Source organism: Neodiprion virginianus, chromosome 4 (genome assembly GCF_021901495.1).
Source record: "Neodiprion virginianus isolate iyNeoVirg1 chromosome 4, iyNeoVirg1.1, whole genome shotgun sequence".
Lineage (NCBI taxonomy): Eukaryota > Metazoa > Arthropoda > Insecta > Hymenoptera > Diprionidae > Neodiprion > Neodiprion virginianus.
The window spans coordinates 34,275,794-34,294,639 of record NC_060880.1 but is presented as its reverse complement, the minus strand read 5'-3'; the positions used below and the strand labels follow the sequence as shown (position 1 = coordinate 34,294,639).

Below are 18,846 nucleotides of genomic sequence, written 5' to 3'. Positions count from 1 at the left end.
TTAAAGAGGCGACAACCAACGTCCAGTCACAAGGTCCAGCAAATCTTCCTTGCGAATTAAAACCTATGAGTGATGATTTAGTAGATATAGTTTTATTTCGTTATATTACATAGAATTGTCATAATATTATATCACGAGTAATATAGTTACATTTTGGTTGTGGACTTATTCTTACAATATAATTTAATCTCGGCCGCTGTTCCGCGACGTACAATTTCAACCGCACATCGCTCGCGTACCTTCCCATAATAATTTAATTTAGAAGATATTTTTTCAATATACGGTCAGTGCTAATTACAATATAATACATTTTTTTCATAAATTTAAATACAGGAATACTTTACTTTGGTGTTTGTAATAGATTATTCGAAATCGATACCGCACATCGGAGCAGAGCGACGACGCGCTTGGTTAAGTACAAACATATTTTTCAGGAATAACAAATTTATTACGATCTTAGAAAAATCAGGAAAAGCACTCGAAGTCGCGAAAAAATATTGGAACCAATTCGTACGGCAAGAAAATTCGACGAACGCAGGTAATTAGAACGGATTCAAAACCGGTGCAAATTGATTTCCAATATTCGTCCAGATTTTCACAACGGCAAAATATCCTGTGGCACTCGGCACGTTGCTTCAAGCATGCCTGACGATCGGCCAAAATCTCAACAGCCCAACCGTAATCAAGCCACATTAAAATTCGACCCGACGGATAGCAAAGAAAATTTATCGTATCGTAACAGGAATGTTAGTCCTTATCCAGGGAATATTGCGTAATGAAATATCGCGCAAATTCTTCCTGCAACAAGGGAATTTAAACCGATTCTCTCGCAGCCCGCCCCCGTTTGAGGTGACAAAACTCGCTCATTTTATCACGTGACGTTGATTTCCTCCTCGTCCTCGTTGTCCGTCTGCTCGTCCGGCCTTTGCGGACTGGTCAGAGGACTCGCATCGCTCAGATCAAGTCTCGGTCTGTCTCCGTCAGCGTCGCTCAAGTCCGGATTGGGATTGTTCTTGTTCGGCAAAGTCTGCTCTCGCGAACCTCCGGCGGCCAGCAGCTCTCGTTCCTTGCTGTTCCTCCACTTCATGCGCCGATTTTGGAACCATATTTTCACCTGAAACAAACGTGGCGTCGTTCAGAATTACTTAGATTTTTCGAGTTTTCTCAGAGATTGAGAGTGACTCGATTAAAGGACTTCGACATGTTTGCCGAATCGAGAGTAAAGGATGTTGTAGTAAAAGTCAACCGTATTTCGAGCTGAGGGTCCGCATTAGAAATTTTATCCCATCATCAAAGAACTATTGTAACAATAATCGCGCATAGAGCGCAATAAGAATATAAGGTCAAAAATAAACCGGAAAAATAACTAACAGGAAAACCACAATATCGGTCAGAACAACCAGCCAATTGTGACACAAAAGTTTCTGGTCAAAAGTCAAACTTATTTTGGGTCATTAGCGGCTGGTTAGTATTACCGATCTTATCGATTTCTGTTTTTTTTCCTCCCTTCCCGGTATATTTTTAAGGTTTAGTGTAACTATTCCCATGCTAAATGAGCGATGAATTATTTTCTCAATTCTTTTGTCGATAGAATAAAAGGCCCGAGGATATGAAATCGAAGAGTAAATTAGACTCCAGCTGATCTATAAGTCCCAACTTCGGTACCAAAAATTCAGAAGGGTATAAAAAAAAAAATGGACCGAAGTTAAGTCTTAAGTGCGATTCGAGTCGGTCTCAATCCCCCCCCCCCCCCCCGACGAATGATCGGGATTTCCGTGGGCGATGAAATCTCTTGCGAGACGGAGTGGATGCTAAACGGAGTTAAACGGTCCCCGGAGACGTGATTTGAGTAAGCGTATGTTTCCCCGCACAGGCTACCCTCGTATCCAATTAGATGTCTATTCCACCCTCCTGCCTCATTTTTCCTTCTCTCTCACTCTCCCTCTCTAATCGCTGGGTGGGCACGCACGCCTCGACCGAGCTGCACCCTTATTTCAAACGCTAAAGACCATGCACGCGTGTACACGCGTTACGAGAAGCTCGGTGAACGGGCAAACGTCAGATGCACGCAACGTGTAGGCCACCCTCTTCTCTCTATGGATATGTAGCTTTACCTGAACGCGAAAAAGCGTTCCCGCATGCGGTACGAACGCGCAGTTTAACGTCGGAGCGGTTATAGATGAACGGACCATAATCGTTCGAAACGAAAGATAGGAGAAGAGAAAGTACGGTTTGAACAATCAGGGGTGTTGTTTGCGCCAGGGATTGCGAAGACGATTGAAACAACATCCGTATCGTATGGGATAGAAATGCAGAATCTGAGAGAATTCGAATAACGCAAGCTAAGATAACGACTATTTGACAAACAATTGTACAATTGCAATGTTCGAAACGATTAAATTCTGGTCGTTTTTTATCCAACTCTAACGTTTATGTGGGCTCATTTTGGAACTCTGGAGTTGAACTGGTAAAAATAAAATTGAGGAATAGTTGTCTTCAAAGTGGAAGAAAATAGATATGTCCAAGTATCGCACAACAGATATTCGTGAATAATTAAATTTCCACGTTTAACCTTGACTGTAAAGGAAAATTACTGGGAATTTCATCAGCGTGCGAAATGATCTGAAAATCATTTGAATTTAATAAAAACCACCAAAGTTTAATAATTTTGAACATTTTATTAATATAACCTTGTATGAAATTGTCATTATCTTAGGATTAGCTTGTGTCATTCGCTTCTTTTGCACAGTTACAGAAATATTCTTTAATTCGTGTTCAGCATCACTGGTGCAAATAACACCGCTGGAGATGTTTTAATTAATTTCTCGACTTTTCCAAACTTTTCATTCAGCCTGGCCTTGGCTCGTTCATCCTTAAGCCAGCGCCCTTCCGATAAATTTCCCCATCAGCGTCTCGCTCGCGAATCGCTTCACCTAAACCGCACGGAAAAAAAAATTCTGTTCGGCGAACTGTATTCTACAGCTCCAGTAACTATACGCACTCTACGGTCTATCTTGTAGTTACAGCAACTATATATTAGTCAGCTCTGATAGCTGCAAGTTGTTCAGCTCTCACAGCTGAATGGTTTTGCTCTAAGAGCTGTAAGTTGCGCTGTGCTCTGGTACGTTGACATATTTCATAACCTTCAAATTTCATGAGTATGATTTAAATACAGTTGATAGATAATTGTTTAAATAGTCCATTCAAATATGTAAATGACACTGAATAAATAATGATAATAATGATGAAAAATAATACTAATAGCAATATAATTGTACTATTTAATAATCAGCGCTGTGAGCGGAGCCGAAAAATTCTGGTCTAGCTCTTCGAACGAAGCTGTTTAGCTGAGAGAGCTGAACAACGTACAGCTATGACAGCTGACTAACAGTCAGTTATACGAACCATGCAGTGCTCTTCCAATAACAGAACGTTTAGTTCGACGAACTGTTTACAAGTAACTATCTAATATTTAGTTCCACGAGCTGAATTTTTTTTTCCGTGCGTTTTCCAAATTTTCATCCCTGCCGACGGATCGCAGGGCGTTTGTCCGTACGCGTATGTATCTCCAGGCTGCACGTATATGCGTGCGGTTGACATCGCCCGGTCTGTATTTAGCACGTGTAATACCTACGGCACCGCATCCTGCAGGACCCTCTCTTTACGCCGGGTTCACACCGCACGACGCCTCAGGTAATTGGTTGTTCACACCAGACACGACCTGCGGTCTCGGACGACACGTGCATAGCCCTAGGCCTACGGTCCTTTCGGTCAAACATGGAATTTTTTAAAACTTACCAAGTCTTTAGGAGACTTTCGTTACGTTGTAGTTAAATCGCATCGTGTGTAGAACGGCGCTTTAACGCCGTTAGTTTTACACAAAACCGTCCGCGTTTTAAGATTTCGGTTCTGTTTTATGTCAGAGTTAATTTTACTTCTCAAAAACATGAAAGATTTTACGCACGTAGAAAATAATTTTGTCCTTTAGAATCAACGATAATTACGCCAGTTTTGAACTAAGTAAACTTTGCCAGTTTCGGTATACTTTACACTCTTAGAAATGCGGTGTTAAATGTAACACCGAATATATTCTATAGAAGTTAACGCCGTTTTTGTGTTGATTTCAAGACCACTCGGTGTCAAGAATCGAACGATTTACACCGATTGTGTTTAATTTTACACCAATCGGTGTGGACTTTTGTTGACACCGTGAATTTTTAGACAGTGTATATTTGAACTCCACGTTTATTTAGATAATGAAAGTCGTATAAAGCGTCGATATTTGATGAACGTTAATTCGTCTATAGCATTACGAAAATTGAATGATTTTTTATCAAAAATTTCTTACGAAAACTAGCGCTGATTAGCTGTAACGAAATATACAATATTTGTAAGCTTTATTGAATTACTAGCGATCTATTTGTAGAATTAAGTAATCCATCTGAACCGCGGACATCTATTTTTTTTTTTATTATTTTTTAATTCACCATATCGGGGAAAAATTTTTGCTTTCCCAATTTCCAAAGAAACAAGAGGATCCGTTTCTGATTTAAACAACGTATGTAACCAAAGTGAGAAAAATAAAATTCTATTCTAAACCGCCTCAAGGCGTACCTATCATGGCGGCTGGGAGAGGAATATTTCTCCAAGATAAAAATAAATGTTTCCGGGCGATTCCCGCGGCGGCCGTTTATCCGCGTGATAAAAATCGACGTATATACGTACGTACATATATAAATGTGACAGAATTCCGTACGAGATCGCGATAAGTGGTGTATATATGCGGTGTTCCGTGTGAACGGGACCTTATTCCCAGTTCCTTCGGTTCTTTTTGTGTCTGCTGGGACGGCAGTGATTGATTGTCCCGTCAGCAGCAGGCAGGGAGCCGCAGGAGGAAGGCGGCAGAATGCCGGGAGTAAGGGAGGCGAGCCGAGTCGAGCCGAGTGGCAAAAGTAACAAAACCACCCCGCGGGACCCGCGGGACCCGCGACCCGAATCAACCTCCTCGGTCAGGTTGAATCGGAATTGTTGCTGCGCCCGTCCGCCGCAGCATCTGCCTGATCCGTCTTCCCCGCTGTATAAGTGCCTGCACGCCCCGCCGCCGCAAATTCACCGACGTCCGAACTTCCGCGTAATTGCCCAAATTTCGAACCTTGCTCTACGCAGCCTCTACGATGGCCGCGAATTAGTCCAAGAAACCCGGAGGTTCGTTTCTGTGCTAATTATTAACCACCCCGATACGTGCAAAACGATATTTCTCTACCCATCCAAACGTCCCAGTTATCTAGCACTTTCACAGACAATTTTTTGGCTATCGAATGTCAAATTCAAGTACTGACAATGTTCATTCATTTTATAGAACCTTCCGATTTTTTAGTATCAATTGAACAAATATCACTCGCCCTGTATCAGCGCAATAAGCATTAAATTTCAACAATTTGGTAAAGCGAATTTTTTGTACACTCGACTCTCGGATTACATATTTTCTTTTTTTCTTTCTAGTTTCGGAAGAAAATTTCAAGGTAGAACGAGTGTTCTACAAAACTTACTAAATTCTATAATCAAAAATAGTCCAGGCAATCGTTCACTGTGCAGGAAAAGAAAGAAACACAGATTGTTCCGACAGAAGCAAAGGGATTCCTTGCTATTTCGAAAATGAACCAACAATTTTTTTTCTACACATTAAACAGCCAAGTAAGTGATTGCGAATAATTTTTAATTATATTTGTTATACAACGACGTCTTTAAATAAGCGATCATCATTCCGTCTGCGTTTGAGCAATCTTACGCAACTCGGATTTAAGCATCACGTAAAAACAACGTTCGAACTCTAAGGCGGTATTTGATCCGTTGTACATGTTTTTCGTCATTTTTTACCCCCCACCCCCAAAGCAAAGTAGTCAAGTCGAAGAAGCGCCGGGCCTGAAGGGCAGTAGTCAACACCCGGACTAGTCAGCCGGGACAGCAGCCTGCGCTGAAAGGAGGAGGAAAAGGAGGACTAGGAGGCGGAGGGTGGCAAGCAGATAAACGACAAACAGCAATAAAGCCCGAGGATTAGATGTTCGGGTATACAGCCCTCGTCGCAATTTATGGAATAAGGGTAACCTGCTTAATCCGATCCGGGGTCCGCAGCGTTCCTTGATTAACGTCGAGTGTCAGAGCCTGTCAGAATCTGTATCAAAGCTGGGCCCGGCGAGTGATTGTCGCTAAGAGGGAAAGCCGCCTTCTGCACTTGCTTTGTGCTTACGTAGCAGCGATATTATTAATTTCCATTCGTGAAAGATCGCTCGAACCGATATAACGGATAATATTGTGATTATAAAATACCGATGAATTGAAAGTAGAAATCCTTTTTTCTCGAGAAGGTAAACACAACGAAGAGTAATATGAAAATATTGTTTATCATGGTTTTTGTATTTGTGAAAATGTCGAAAACTATCGGTCTGTAAAACCAGTTGAAACAAAAAGTGCACGATTCGCGCACAACATATACAATCAGTGTTTTCACTGCGACGAAAAATACATGCTTTTATATATCAACACCAGAAGTTATAAGCTACAAAAAATTTCTCAGTGAAACTATGTGGCTTGAAAAATCATCGCAAAAAACACAAGAGAAGAATGGAAAGACATTCTTCTACCATATATTACGCGTACTAAAGTAGCAGCTATCACGTTTCGATAAGTAGGAATAAAGTTTTCATGATCGAAAAGCAGCAGCGTGGCCCGCGAATTACACTCGTCGTGACTTCGGCGATAAAAGAAAGGATTTTGAAAAAACGCGGAAGTAACGCGGGCGGTTGTCAGCCCTAAATACCGAGCCATATATACCTCCGATATGAGAATGGAAGGTATGGGGAGGGTATTAGGTACAGTAATAATCATAATAACACCTGGAATGCCTTATAGAGTGAGTGAGCGGGTAATCGTTAAACGATTGGCCCTCGGTCCTCAGCCCTCGCCCCGCGATATTCCAGCTCTCGCAGGCTCCGTTTAACCCCCCCCCCCCCCTGCAGGCTCCCTTTCTCTCCCTCTCTCTCTTTCTCCCTCCGCGTCGGCGGTGGCGCCATCTGGCGCAGTTTAATAAAAGACGATCGATTATGACGTCGGCCTCAGAACTACCCCCTCGGCGGAAGTTGCCGGAGGTGGAGAAGCCGCGGGTTAGAAATGGTGGGCCCAAGGGCGGTGGTGAGAGGGAGGGAGGAGAGGGAGGGAGGGATCGAACGTAAAAACCCCGGCATCCCGACGCGTGCGTGTGATGGGGAGTGGCGGGGGTGTTTGATGTATGGAAGGAATTCGGAATTCACATGTTAATACGGGAAAAGGGCCCTCTCCATATTTATTATTATACCCACGCGGACCCGTCCACGTGCCTGTGCACGATACGCGTTGGTGTGCGTGCATGCGAATGGCGTTCCCGTACGTTCTTGCAAACACGGAAAATCGCGCACTTCCGTCGGCGTCCGTCCGCGGGGCGGATATAATATACCTTATACGTCGACGGTGAAACGGATGAAAGAGCGGAATAAGGTATCGACATTTTCAAACCGAAAAACCAACTCGGGATACGGACGCGGTGCCGACTGATAAATCCCGTTACAACTCGCGAAAAGTACGCCTCGCGATTATTATCCCGACGCGACGCGATTCCCTTTTCATCTGCTCTCTGACTCTGCCTCTCTCGTTTCACGTTTCCCGATAATTTTTAAGTGGTATAAATAATTGACTCTCGACACGGGTTTTTTTCACCTGTCAAAGGTCGAGTGCGATACGATCCTTTTCACGTTTCGTGGAGAGAAAGTTGACGTGATTTACCATGAGAAATTTACACTCTGCGGCGTTCGAGTGTTTAGTCACTTATCAACAACAATTTTATATTAACCAGGCTCCGCTTTCGCGGGGTCAGAAATTCCTGGCTGTGCAACATGTTTCAATAATATTCTTTCGCGAAGTTGACCCGATAATATGTGGACCGATGGGTAAAGGTGGCCTAATGGTCCCGGTGGTAACATCTGTCCGGGTGGCAGCGGTGGGACGATATAGTATAAAAGATTAATACGTCTTGTAGGGAATTATTAAAGTTCATCCATAAAGGAGGAAACCTATATACGTATAAGGTGGTGTACGATACGGGTGTATGTATGTAAGGAGGTATTGTATATTCATGGTTTCTTAGCCGACGCCTCCGAGACCTCGCCGTCTCAAAGTTAAATCCATAATGCATGAACGGCCGAGGCTTAACTTGGAAGATATTGCACGCCGTTAAATTCATGTTATTCCCAGCGAGAGGCATCCTTTGCTTTTAATGCCAGCCGAAGGGATAGCGATCGACATCCTGGCCTTTGAAATTTCCTAGTCATTGCTTCCCGGTGCAGGACGACGCCATTTTGTACACATTTCCCCATCTCTTTCGCGAAAATCCGTTGCCGTAATCATCCTGGAGGTACGCGATGAACGAGATTCTTATTTTCCCGCAAATGATGCGCGCGGGAAAGGAATAACCGTAACAATAATCGAGCAGCATGCGAAAGACAAGCTCCCAAGGGTGAACGGAAGTCGCGCCGACTAATGGGAACAAATTGAGTTGACTGATGGAATCCGGGAAACTCGATATCTCTCTGAAAGCCAACCTAATGGGCGATCCGTCAGATTCCAGATCCTGGGAACTCGCGATCCGTGTTTGGATACAAACAGATTCGATGCTCACCCCCTTCGATGGGCTTCGGACCCTTGTCGAGAGATCGTTGTTGTCAAGTGCAACGTGATACCGCGTTCGCAATGCCCAAAGCGAACAAGGAACGACGGTGGATGGAAAAACCGAGGGAAATACGAGTATGGAGAAATTTGATGTATCATCCGAGCTGATCTCGATCGCAAAGACGAGCGAAGCGGGGATATCTGAGCAAATGAGAGACGCTTGGGAAGATTTAAATGGCGGAACTTTCTATTAACCTTGTACTTTTGTCCCTTAAGTGGGTTGTCAGCGACACACCGCGGATCTATTATTATACCTCACGACCCCTTTCCTAATCCGTGGGATCTCTGCTGAAGTATCCTGCGACGTTCCAAGTCAAGAATGAAAAGACAGAAGACGAATGAGAAGCAGAAAAAAAAAAAAAAAATCGAAAGAAGGGAGAAAAAAATAAGGACTAGTAATGGTGGCTCTCGAGATAACGAAACGAAAAGATTAAGCGTAGATAATCCTTGCGAGAAGGAAAAATTAGACTCGAGCACGAGAAGGACGATGGCTGGAACAAAACGAAGCTTATTTGGGGAAAATGTTCGAGATAAAAATTAAAAAAAAAAAAAAAACACATTAACTCAGTCAACTTTTCTTCTGAAAAATTAATTAAGGCAATAACGCTACCAAGGGCGAGCGACGCCTGGTGCAGAAGGACTGACCCCGCAGCGTAACTCTTATACAGTCTTGTCAGGGGCTTGTGAAAGGTTCAATTTCGGATCCGTATTACGGAAGAAAGGCAGGCCCACTTGAGACGCCTTCCGGGGCTAGTTTGTCCGGGCGCTGGAAGTTCGGATTAAAAAATTAAGACACCGGCGTGATTTTGACAACCTGCCATTTCCCCGTGAAGATTCACCGAGGCGAAGGGTGGCTGCGGGCGGCTGTCGACTCGGATTATTAAAAAGATAACGAGCCCCGAGGCTTTATAATTTTTCATTCGGTTTCTAGAGGCCTCGAGAGTCTTCAATTAAATTCGGCGATTCACCTTAGACACCCGCCTCGTTTTCAACCGATATCTCGAGGATCGCACAACGCGACTCGATTAACTCTGCAATTGAATCAACGCCGCTTATGGTGGTGAGCAAAAAAATAAAAATAAAAATATATTCCATACCGAGAACTTTGCAAATCATGGAAATAAAAAATACCGCCCGTCGTCTGGAATCGAACGGTGAGTGAGGCCTGCCACTTTTTGCACTCTAGAAAATACCCCTATAGATGCGCTATATATGTATATATACGTACATACATATATATTGCGTGAGGTGTAGGGAAGTTGGTATATCTTAATAATAAATCCCCGTTCCCGGTTTACGAGGGCAAAGCAGAAAGTGATGCGGCAAGATGATACGAGAGAAGGTGTACCCGAGTAATAAGGATGGGGCCACCCACCGTCACTAATTACTTTACTTACCCCTCTTCTCACCCCACGCCGCATCTCTCGATGGAAACCCCTTTCTACCCATAAACCTTAAAGTCGAGGCGAGCGCCACCTTGCATCGCCCGCACGGCAGAAACTACTGAGATATTCATTATTATTATAATTATAATAATTATTGTTGTTGTCGTATTATCAGGATTACGTTTATCATTTCTATTGTCCGTTATTCGTCGCGGGTGATAAATTAAATCGAGTGTTTTCGAATATTCATAGATCGGAAAATTGATAACTGTATACCTGTAAACCGCTTTCGGCTTTCCTCGTATAGATACATTTACCTCGCGAACGATCGTCGATGATTTTCAATTATGTGAAAAAGATTGACGGCTGCACGGAGAGTGGATCCCCTTCCCGAATCCCTATGACTGTTGAGAGAGCAGAGTTACAGGCATACGTGTATGTGGCAAGCAAGAGAGCGACGGTATCAATTTTGTCAAGGCGTATGGCGACGCGGAGGGGTTCGTAAAACGGGAAAGACGCTCGCAGCCATCGGAATAAGCTTGTATTTCTCGTAAAAGCCGTCGCGCTATGCCCGTAGAGTACACCGCGACCAATGGCGGCCAAGGCATGGCGCTCGAGGTGTGAATTATACATGAGAATCTATCGCCGTCCCTCTCGAGCACCGGATCTCTCTCGTTCGCACCCTCCCGTTCCTCGTTCGCCCGATATCACAAAGCTACGAAACTACTCGAGCTCCGAGCTGAGACGTTTGATCGGATGATTCTCGCCACAGAGAATAAGCCAGTTTTTTTAACCGAATTTTTGAACTTTTTAACCAGTCATTCCGTCCTAGAGGACTTTTCATAAATTTAGCAAAATTTTTATTAACAATTATTTCCAAAATTATCAAATTACGAACGCTTCCCGAATGCCAAATGTCGTTCCTTTTCGATGAGCCTCAGCCCCTTGTTTTCTGATGAAAAAAAAATTTAGTGTGCTCAACAATACGCGACGTCAAGTTTATGCTTAAGTTGCTAAACGATAGTCCAATTTTTTCAAACTTTTAGAAAACCGTATTCCGAGAACGACAATTTGTATTTTTCACGCTACTAAATTTTCACACCAAATGCGTATATAGGAAACTTTGAACTAGCACGTTTAGTTAAGTAGTGATACAGTGCCAAGCACTTTTGTTTTCTTTTCTTTATTTCGACGAAAACGTGACACCAACACTTACAAGTTTAAAACTGAAATTGTCAAGGATTCTCTGAAGTTGATTGGAATACACGGATTTGAAAATTTGTAAACCGTAAAAAAAAATGTGGCACTTAGAAATGGCTGAGTACTTAGACTGAAAGATAATTTCCAAACAATTGACGATTTTCAATACCAATCTACACGTCAATCGGCGCTGTGCTTCAGATTCGGGTCTCAGTTGTACCGGGTGGTGAAATTCAGGGCCAGGATTCCAGGGTGCATACAATGTAATTCTGGAAACTAAACCGATGAAATCAAATGAAAGTAAATCAGTGAGCATTGCCGGTATCGCGAGTTTCATTAGAGTTCCGTAGTCAAAAGAGGGCAGCGTTGGCGGTGCAGGTAGGTAGGTACTAGTCGGAATGGTGGAACTATAAATGAACTAAAGCGTACCCCGATTAACTCCAACTGGTGTTATGTGCCTCTAGGTATGTGAAGCCGCCTAGTACAGCAGCGACGGAGTTGATACATAGAAGCGTACGCTGGAACCTGACGGGGAGGTCGGTCTACCTACGTCAATGAACGATACTGGCTCGTGTGGGGCTTTCCTGACAGAGAGACCGGAGCCGAGAGCATTAGTCTCCATCAATCGGTGAATGGAGTTGAGTGGAGTTTACCGGGGTGAACTAGCGCTTCGTTAACCGGACAATTAGTGCCCTAATAAGGTCATTAAGCGTCGCAGGTATATGCCAAAGTGCTCCGTTACACGTTCCAACTAATCGAGGAGCCCGGTGATACCCATACTCCAGATTACTCCTGCTGCGGACGATTATCCGCCGGGATTACTCACCTGCGAATCCTTCAGGCCAAGCTTCTCCGCCAGTTTCTTGCGGTCCGGTTTGCTAATGTACTTCTGAAGCTGGAACCTCTTCTCCAGGCCCCGTCGCTGCAGGTCCGAAAAGACCGCTCTTCGCATCATTCCTCGACGAGGCTTTCCTCGCGCGCTACTTGCCCACGGAAAACCTCCCGCTAGGCCCCCAAGACCCATGCTGGCCAGACCCCCAAGGCTGCCTTGCATTGCGCCTGGAAAAGCTCCACCTCCACCCGGGGCCCCAGGGTGATGCCCTCCCGCTCCTGGGGTCGCTACTGAAACAGCCAAAGTCATCGAACGATTAGAAAAACTCGCAGTGCCTGTCATGTATGTGCGTCAGACACAAGTGTGCAAGTACAAGCTACGCGACTAACAAGCCCATGTTGTAGCGGCACCAAATGATAGATATCTGAACGAGCGATGATATCAGCACGCACTTGTTGCATGCGTGAATATCGCATTTCGCAGTGCACGTAGGAACAGCGGTGCACTTCACATGCACTTCATGTCCGACACGCACGACGAGCCGGTGCAACCTATGTCGGTTATAGGTTTCGCAACGCAAAATGCGATAGGTGCGTGTATACACGTCGTGTGAATACACACAGGCACGTTGTAGGCACCGAGAGTTCCCGGTGCTATCCGTTTGCCTGCCATTTCAATTTCAATTGGAAATTTCAAACTCTTTTTATCACATTCAACTGAGCAGCTAATTGGTGCAATTGACTGACCAAGCGTAAGATCTATCGGTTGTACGATTTACCTACGCTCTTTACTCCACTAAAATATGTAAACATAATAAAAGTTTTTTTCTTCACCGAAACTAACGAGCTGTATTCCCGTTCGATTCTCATAGTCACACCACCATAGGTACATCATGAAGTATTGAATAGCGAGGAGTTGTTTTTCTTATGATTGCTAAGTAGATGAAACGGTAATTTATGAGTACATTAGTGAATTAGTGACTTTTATGAATCAATGTCAGCGATGTTCGATTCACTTTAGTTGTAAGTGTTGCCAATGTTCGCCAGTTGATTGGTCCATGTTCTATGAATACGATAAGACCATGTGGAAAATAGATAATAATTCCTATAATTCATCCCTATAGAACTCAATATTACATACACGTTCGGTAACGAGTTACAGTAAATGTGGTATACGGTTCAAATTCTTTTGCGAATATATTATACTAATTGAAGGTGGTTTACTCATCGGTAGGAGCCACGACTACGGAATGAGCTAGAGAACGGTTATGAGCAATTACAGCGTTATCAGATTGGTCTTGACTACTTGCGATTTTTTTTCCTCTTACTTTCGAAAAATGGTAAAACTAATCTCGCAGGAACTCCGGGATAAACCAAAAGAAGTACTATACGTGTGATACCGCAAAAAAATATTCAGTAACACGGACCCGTGAAGTCAGTCTGCAACAATAAATAATCATTTCACGGATAAATTCGAGTTGATAAAAGGACTCACCAGTGAGGTAAGGTCCTCTGCAAGCCAGCAGCTGATGGAGGGTGTGATGGGCGTTCGGCGGCAGCTGATGTTGGCCGGGATGATGGCCAGGGTGAGCCGTATGATGGGGATGATAAGCTGCGGGCCTGGCTATCGGCTTGGCGATATTGTAACCCGCGGAATTCTGGAGATTGTGAAGGAAAGCTGGAATGGCTCCAGGCGGCAGGCCTTGGAAGGTATCTGAAATAAGAAATTCAGCGTTCACCAGGGTTTGCATCCCGGCCATTCGAAGGGTCAAAGACCCAGAGTAACGGCATTCGTTCTCTGTGCCCAGGAAATTTTTCGATTTATCCGCTTCTGCAGACGCTGAGACTGACATCCGCTTTGTAAAATGATTTTCGCATCGCGATATCTGACGGCCCTTTGTGCAGGCTGTTGTAAAATGTTATCGAAACGCCCGTTTTATCCACCGCTTGAGTGGAGAACGTGATATTTGCTACGGCGAGACTTGCACCGAGTGCTGCAGAATTATCCGACAGTAAAGGTAACCGGTACTTCGAACCGTGGCGTTAATCAACTGCAGCTTCCAAAAATCCTAACCGATTCCAGCCGCTGTTTCCGTAAAACGCAAGTTCACCTCTGGTGCCCCACTCCACGCATCGCATAATTCAAGCTGACACCCCCGTCTGGGTCGAGACCCTTTTCACAGCTCCAGGCAGCCGCCGACGCTCAAGTGTTCACTTCAACACCTTCCTAAAAGTAAACGCCTGCCTGTGTAATGTTCACGTACCAAATACACAGAACCTGCACGCCGGTTTTCCACATACCTCAACGCAAGTGGAAAACAGATGATTCTTACACGTATATATGGCTAACTATAATTGAATCGATAAAGAACTCGACGATCCAGAAACTCCGTTGGTTGACTCTCGTTCTGATATCAATAGATAGATCATTGCTAGAAACAACTGTCCAGAATCTCAACTCACTGTTGGAAAGAACATCATAAACTCCCACTTTGGTTATGGAAATACACAACGATTTCGCAGGTTAGAACAAAAAACCATGAGTTGAGGCCTGAGATGAGAATAAGCATCTAGATTGTTCATGAACATGTCGTACTTGACCCCGAGGTTGCCTCGAACATTGTAGAACTTGACGATTGATAGACTGGAATCGGCTATTTTACAGCGTGTACGAGAAACCGTATGTAATATTAGTTTCGGTGGCATAATGATCTATTGTCATCCAGAGAGAGAGAGAGAGAGAGAGAGAGAGAGAGAATGGATTAGCGTCACTTTGCGCTATCGTTATAGGTTGATTTAATCACCGTCAGGCGTAAGAGCCGCAATCAAAGCCCCGAGTGTGCTTTCCAGAGGGTAATAACTCACCGCGAGGTTCGGGTATCATCGTAAAGGAAACAAGACGTCGCTATCAAAATAGTGGGCCTAAATGATCCAATATACGGAAGATTGTTATTTGAAGATTTTAGTATCCGTCCGTTTTATTGCCGGACTTTAGTGCCGGCGTCAACTGTTGCTGAAGAACAAGGTTTCTACGGCTTACGTAGCGTCTCGGTAACGTCGTAATAATATATTATACACCATCTGTAAAGTCGAAATTGATTTACTGCCTGGGCTTCAAAGCGCAGATCGCCGCCTCCGGTGGTTGAACTTTTTCGCGACTGCGGAGTACGGCGAACGATAAACCATAAAGGGTAGGTAGTTGATCTCGCGTTTGGGGTGACAAACTGTCCAAAGTCGAAAAAATACGGTACACACGGAGCCGTGGTACGTGGGTATAAACAGGACGCCAGAGAGCCTTCCTGTGAAATATATATTCGCATGGCTGCGGCTGCCTTAGCCCCCCGTGACAATAACGCGCAGGGGGTTGGCCCAAGGACTATTTTTAATATTTTTTATCTCATCCGCCACGCCCAGTGGTCCGGGGAAAAAGTGACGTGTTTGAAAATAATAAAATAATGGGGCTTAGTCGAGGGTTTGCTTTGCGTCGAGCAGACAATACCCGACAATGGGCTATACACGCTCTGCCATTGTGCCGGAAGACCCCATAAAATACTCATCGCCTTTAATCGTTGTTTTCATTCCCGACCAATGAGAGCGCGGCTTCGGCTAGCTCCGACTAATAGCGGTTTAGGTTCGAGCGGAAACATTGAATAGGAATTATCCTTATAACCCCCTCGGCCAGAGGTTTCGCCCTTACACTGAGATCCACCGTCTGCCGGCTTGTGTTGTTACAGTTGTAGCCTTTTTTGGGCCGGCTTAGCGCTCGTGGTTTTTCTTTCGGATTAGGGCCTGGATGCTTTATTAACTAGATACCGTTGCAGGTTTCATTTTCAATGGAGTACGGGGCACCGTGTCTGTTCAGATCGCCCAACAATCCCTTGGGGTGGTCTTACTCAACGTTCCTAGTAAAATTTTCCTCCTACGGTTCTCTCACCGTGCAAAGAGTCTCTGTGACCTTGGAAAATACCTCTTGCGGTTGGGTAAATGGGATGGAAGTTGACTGCCAAAAGACCGTTTAAATCCAAGCCACTCCAGAGTTCCAAAGAGAGAGCGAAAAAAAAAAAACAATTGAACTAGAAATGGTCAAGTTCTCCTTTCACGGTACTTTTTCAGTCCCTCTGACGTCAGATCGTAAAAAGAAAACCGAGTAGAAAAAAGCAGCTGGTAACGAGGTGCGCATTCGATACTAGTCGATGAAATGCTATATTAGCGTTTTCCATCATAACAATCCTGGGAGCCCAGGGTAATTTATAACTCGGCTATAGAATATATACGTATATATACAAGTATAACGAATCACTTTTTCGTTACAATATTATTTTCGCAACATTTCAACGTGACGTACAAGCGAGCCGGGTTTCGGTGGAAAGGGCAACACATGCACGTGACACCATAGCATCGATGCATTTACCGGCCGACAAATGCATAAAGCCCGTCCATGCAGCGATGGAGTTCAGCTCGTCAACAATCCGCCAATGTTAAATTCAACGCGTGCCTATTTCCACATGCCGATACGGTGGGTACGTGCAAAATATATGCATATACGCCCGAGCACACATTCAAACACCCCGATACAAGACCCACTCCACGTTTGCCAGGACTCGACAATCGGACAATTATTTCCGGCTTAAAATGCCCGGGGGTTTTCATGGAACTTGACATTTTTACATTTTTCTGCGACATTTTTCGACGCTGTGAAATTGTTCAACGATTCGTTAGAAGAAACAAATCACGGATGATCAAGTATTCTTGGAAGGACGTATTTTGTATGTACAAGTCATCGCGAATATGCTACTTGTCCGATATCACGGAGGCCCATTGTAAGGGCTTAATATGGGGGTGACGGTATAAGTGGCGCACCAACTGACGCGAATTCTACCCGAGAGGATGTCCCCCTTTGCCGTACGCACGAGGCGATTCGTCTTGAGGGTGTGCAGATGAGATTTAGGGCTCGGCGACAGAAGTCTGTTCTCGACACTGATTTGTGCCCCAGTCCTCTTTGTGCTGACTCTAAATATAGGTGGACACCGTGCTCCATATCTATCCTTCCAACTTCATCTCACCCCAAACTACATCCATTTACAAGTTATAACCTTGCAACGGAATAATGAACACAAGCTCATTCCAATCGACAGAGAAGGCGTCATCGATCACAGGCGCTGCGTCATACTGCCAATCCTCGACTTACCAAGTTATACTGAAAAGTCTTGCGAGAGTGCACTTACAAATTTCTTGCTGATTTCAACAACTCCGAAGTATACTGGTGTACATGGTACAAAATACTGTCGGATTTAGGTAGAGTCGTGAGGGTTCATTTCAAACTGCCATAATTTTAATTCAGGTGGGTTACAATATTTACAAGCCTCAAGATTTAGTCCGGGCAAGCAATGTACTTAACTGACGATTTGTGAAGGTATTTGAGCGTTTGTTTACCAGGATTGGGCCGCCGATCGTGATTGCCACCGAGGATGGCGTTGACGCTGAATTTCAGCTGAGGTTTCTCCTTCTCCTGAATCCTCCTGCACCCGGTTCCAGTGCACCGATCATCTCCACAGGTGCAAGTTTCTTCGCTGATCCTGTCAATCCTGTCGCCTTCGCGTTCGATGTGCATCCTCATCTCGTCCGAAGTTCTCATGACGTTTCTACCGACATCGAATCCCCTGTCCATTTGTATCGAGAGTCTGTCACGCTCCTGAGATCCGGTTTCAGCGTCGCCCGAGACCCTGTCCTCCTCCATCGAGTGATAGTCCATTGCCGAGTTGGAACGGTTCTCGATCCTCTCGGCGAGTCTTTCCATCACGTTGTTAAGCCTGTCTATACCGCCGTCGGTTCCGTGTTCGTTGTCGGCGTCCATGACCGAGCTGGACCTCCTCTCTTGGTCGAGGTCCTGGGATCTGTCGGTCCGGAGGTCCTTGAGACCTTGAACCCGCTCGTTGGCCGCTCTGTCCATCCTGCATCGGTCGAAGTCCCCGAAGTTCGACCTCTCCGCACTCCGTCCGTGGATCCTCTCGAGGTCCTGCTGCTCCCGCTCGACCCTTATGCTCTCGGACTCCATTCTCTCCCGTTGCCGAGCGACGTAGCTCGCCAGATTCAGGGTCAGACTGGCAAAGTCGCCGCCGGGACCCTTGCTCTGCAGCAAGTTCTCCATGAGGAACGGTGACGTGGTCATGGCGCTCTGTTGCAAGTTCTTCAGCATCGCTGCCGACGAGGGGAACATCACATACAAAAATCTGTCGAAGCTCCTGCGGGACGCGATAATCTCGCGCGGGTTTCACTCACTCCACTCGGTACCGAGGCTCATGTTCGAAATTCGCGCGCTCGTCTCAGCTGCCAATGCCACTTTACAAGGACCCGTAGATCGTTACTCTCATCGCGCACAACTCGTCGATCACGATTCATGCATCCATGGAACACACGCAGAAGGCACCACGTAATGCAACCACTGCACCGGCTCCTCGGCGAAGGGAAGCTGTACCCGCTGATCGTTGTAACAGAAAAGGACCAGAATTACGTGCGGCGATCGTGACTCGACGGCGAAATGCTGACTGACATAAGCATGGGGGTCCCGCAACGTGAGCGGCGAGAAGCCCCGAACGAAGCCCACAAAAGCCAGGATGCAACCCCCTCCGCGCCCCACCCTCGGAACCGTTCGCAGCCTCCCGCCCCAAGGTGA

General features: G+C 45.1%; 1 protein-coding gene across 1 annotated transcript; it reads right to left on the bottom strand.

The window, feature by feature from the left end:
- Positions 1-136: 136 nt before the first annotated feature.
- On the bottom strand, positions 137-18,738 carry LOC124303263 (uncharacterized). The gene is made up of 4 exons (XM_046760276.1): positions 17,607-18,738; positions 13,669-13,887; positions 12,169-12,464; positions 137-1,114 (listed from the first exon to the last, which is right to left on the bottom strand). The coding sequence occupies exons 1-4, from the start codon at positions 18,388-18,390 to the stop codon at positions 872-874; spliced, it is 1,542 nt and encodes a 513-aa protein (XP_046616232.1). The 5' UTR covers positions 18,391-18,738; the 3' UTR covers positions 137-871.
- Positions 18,739-18,846: the final 108 nt, after the last annotated feature.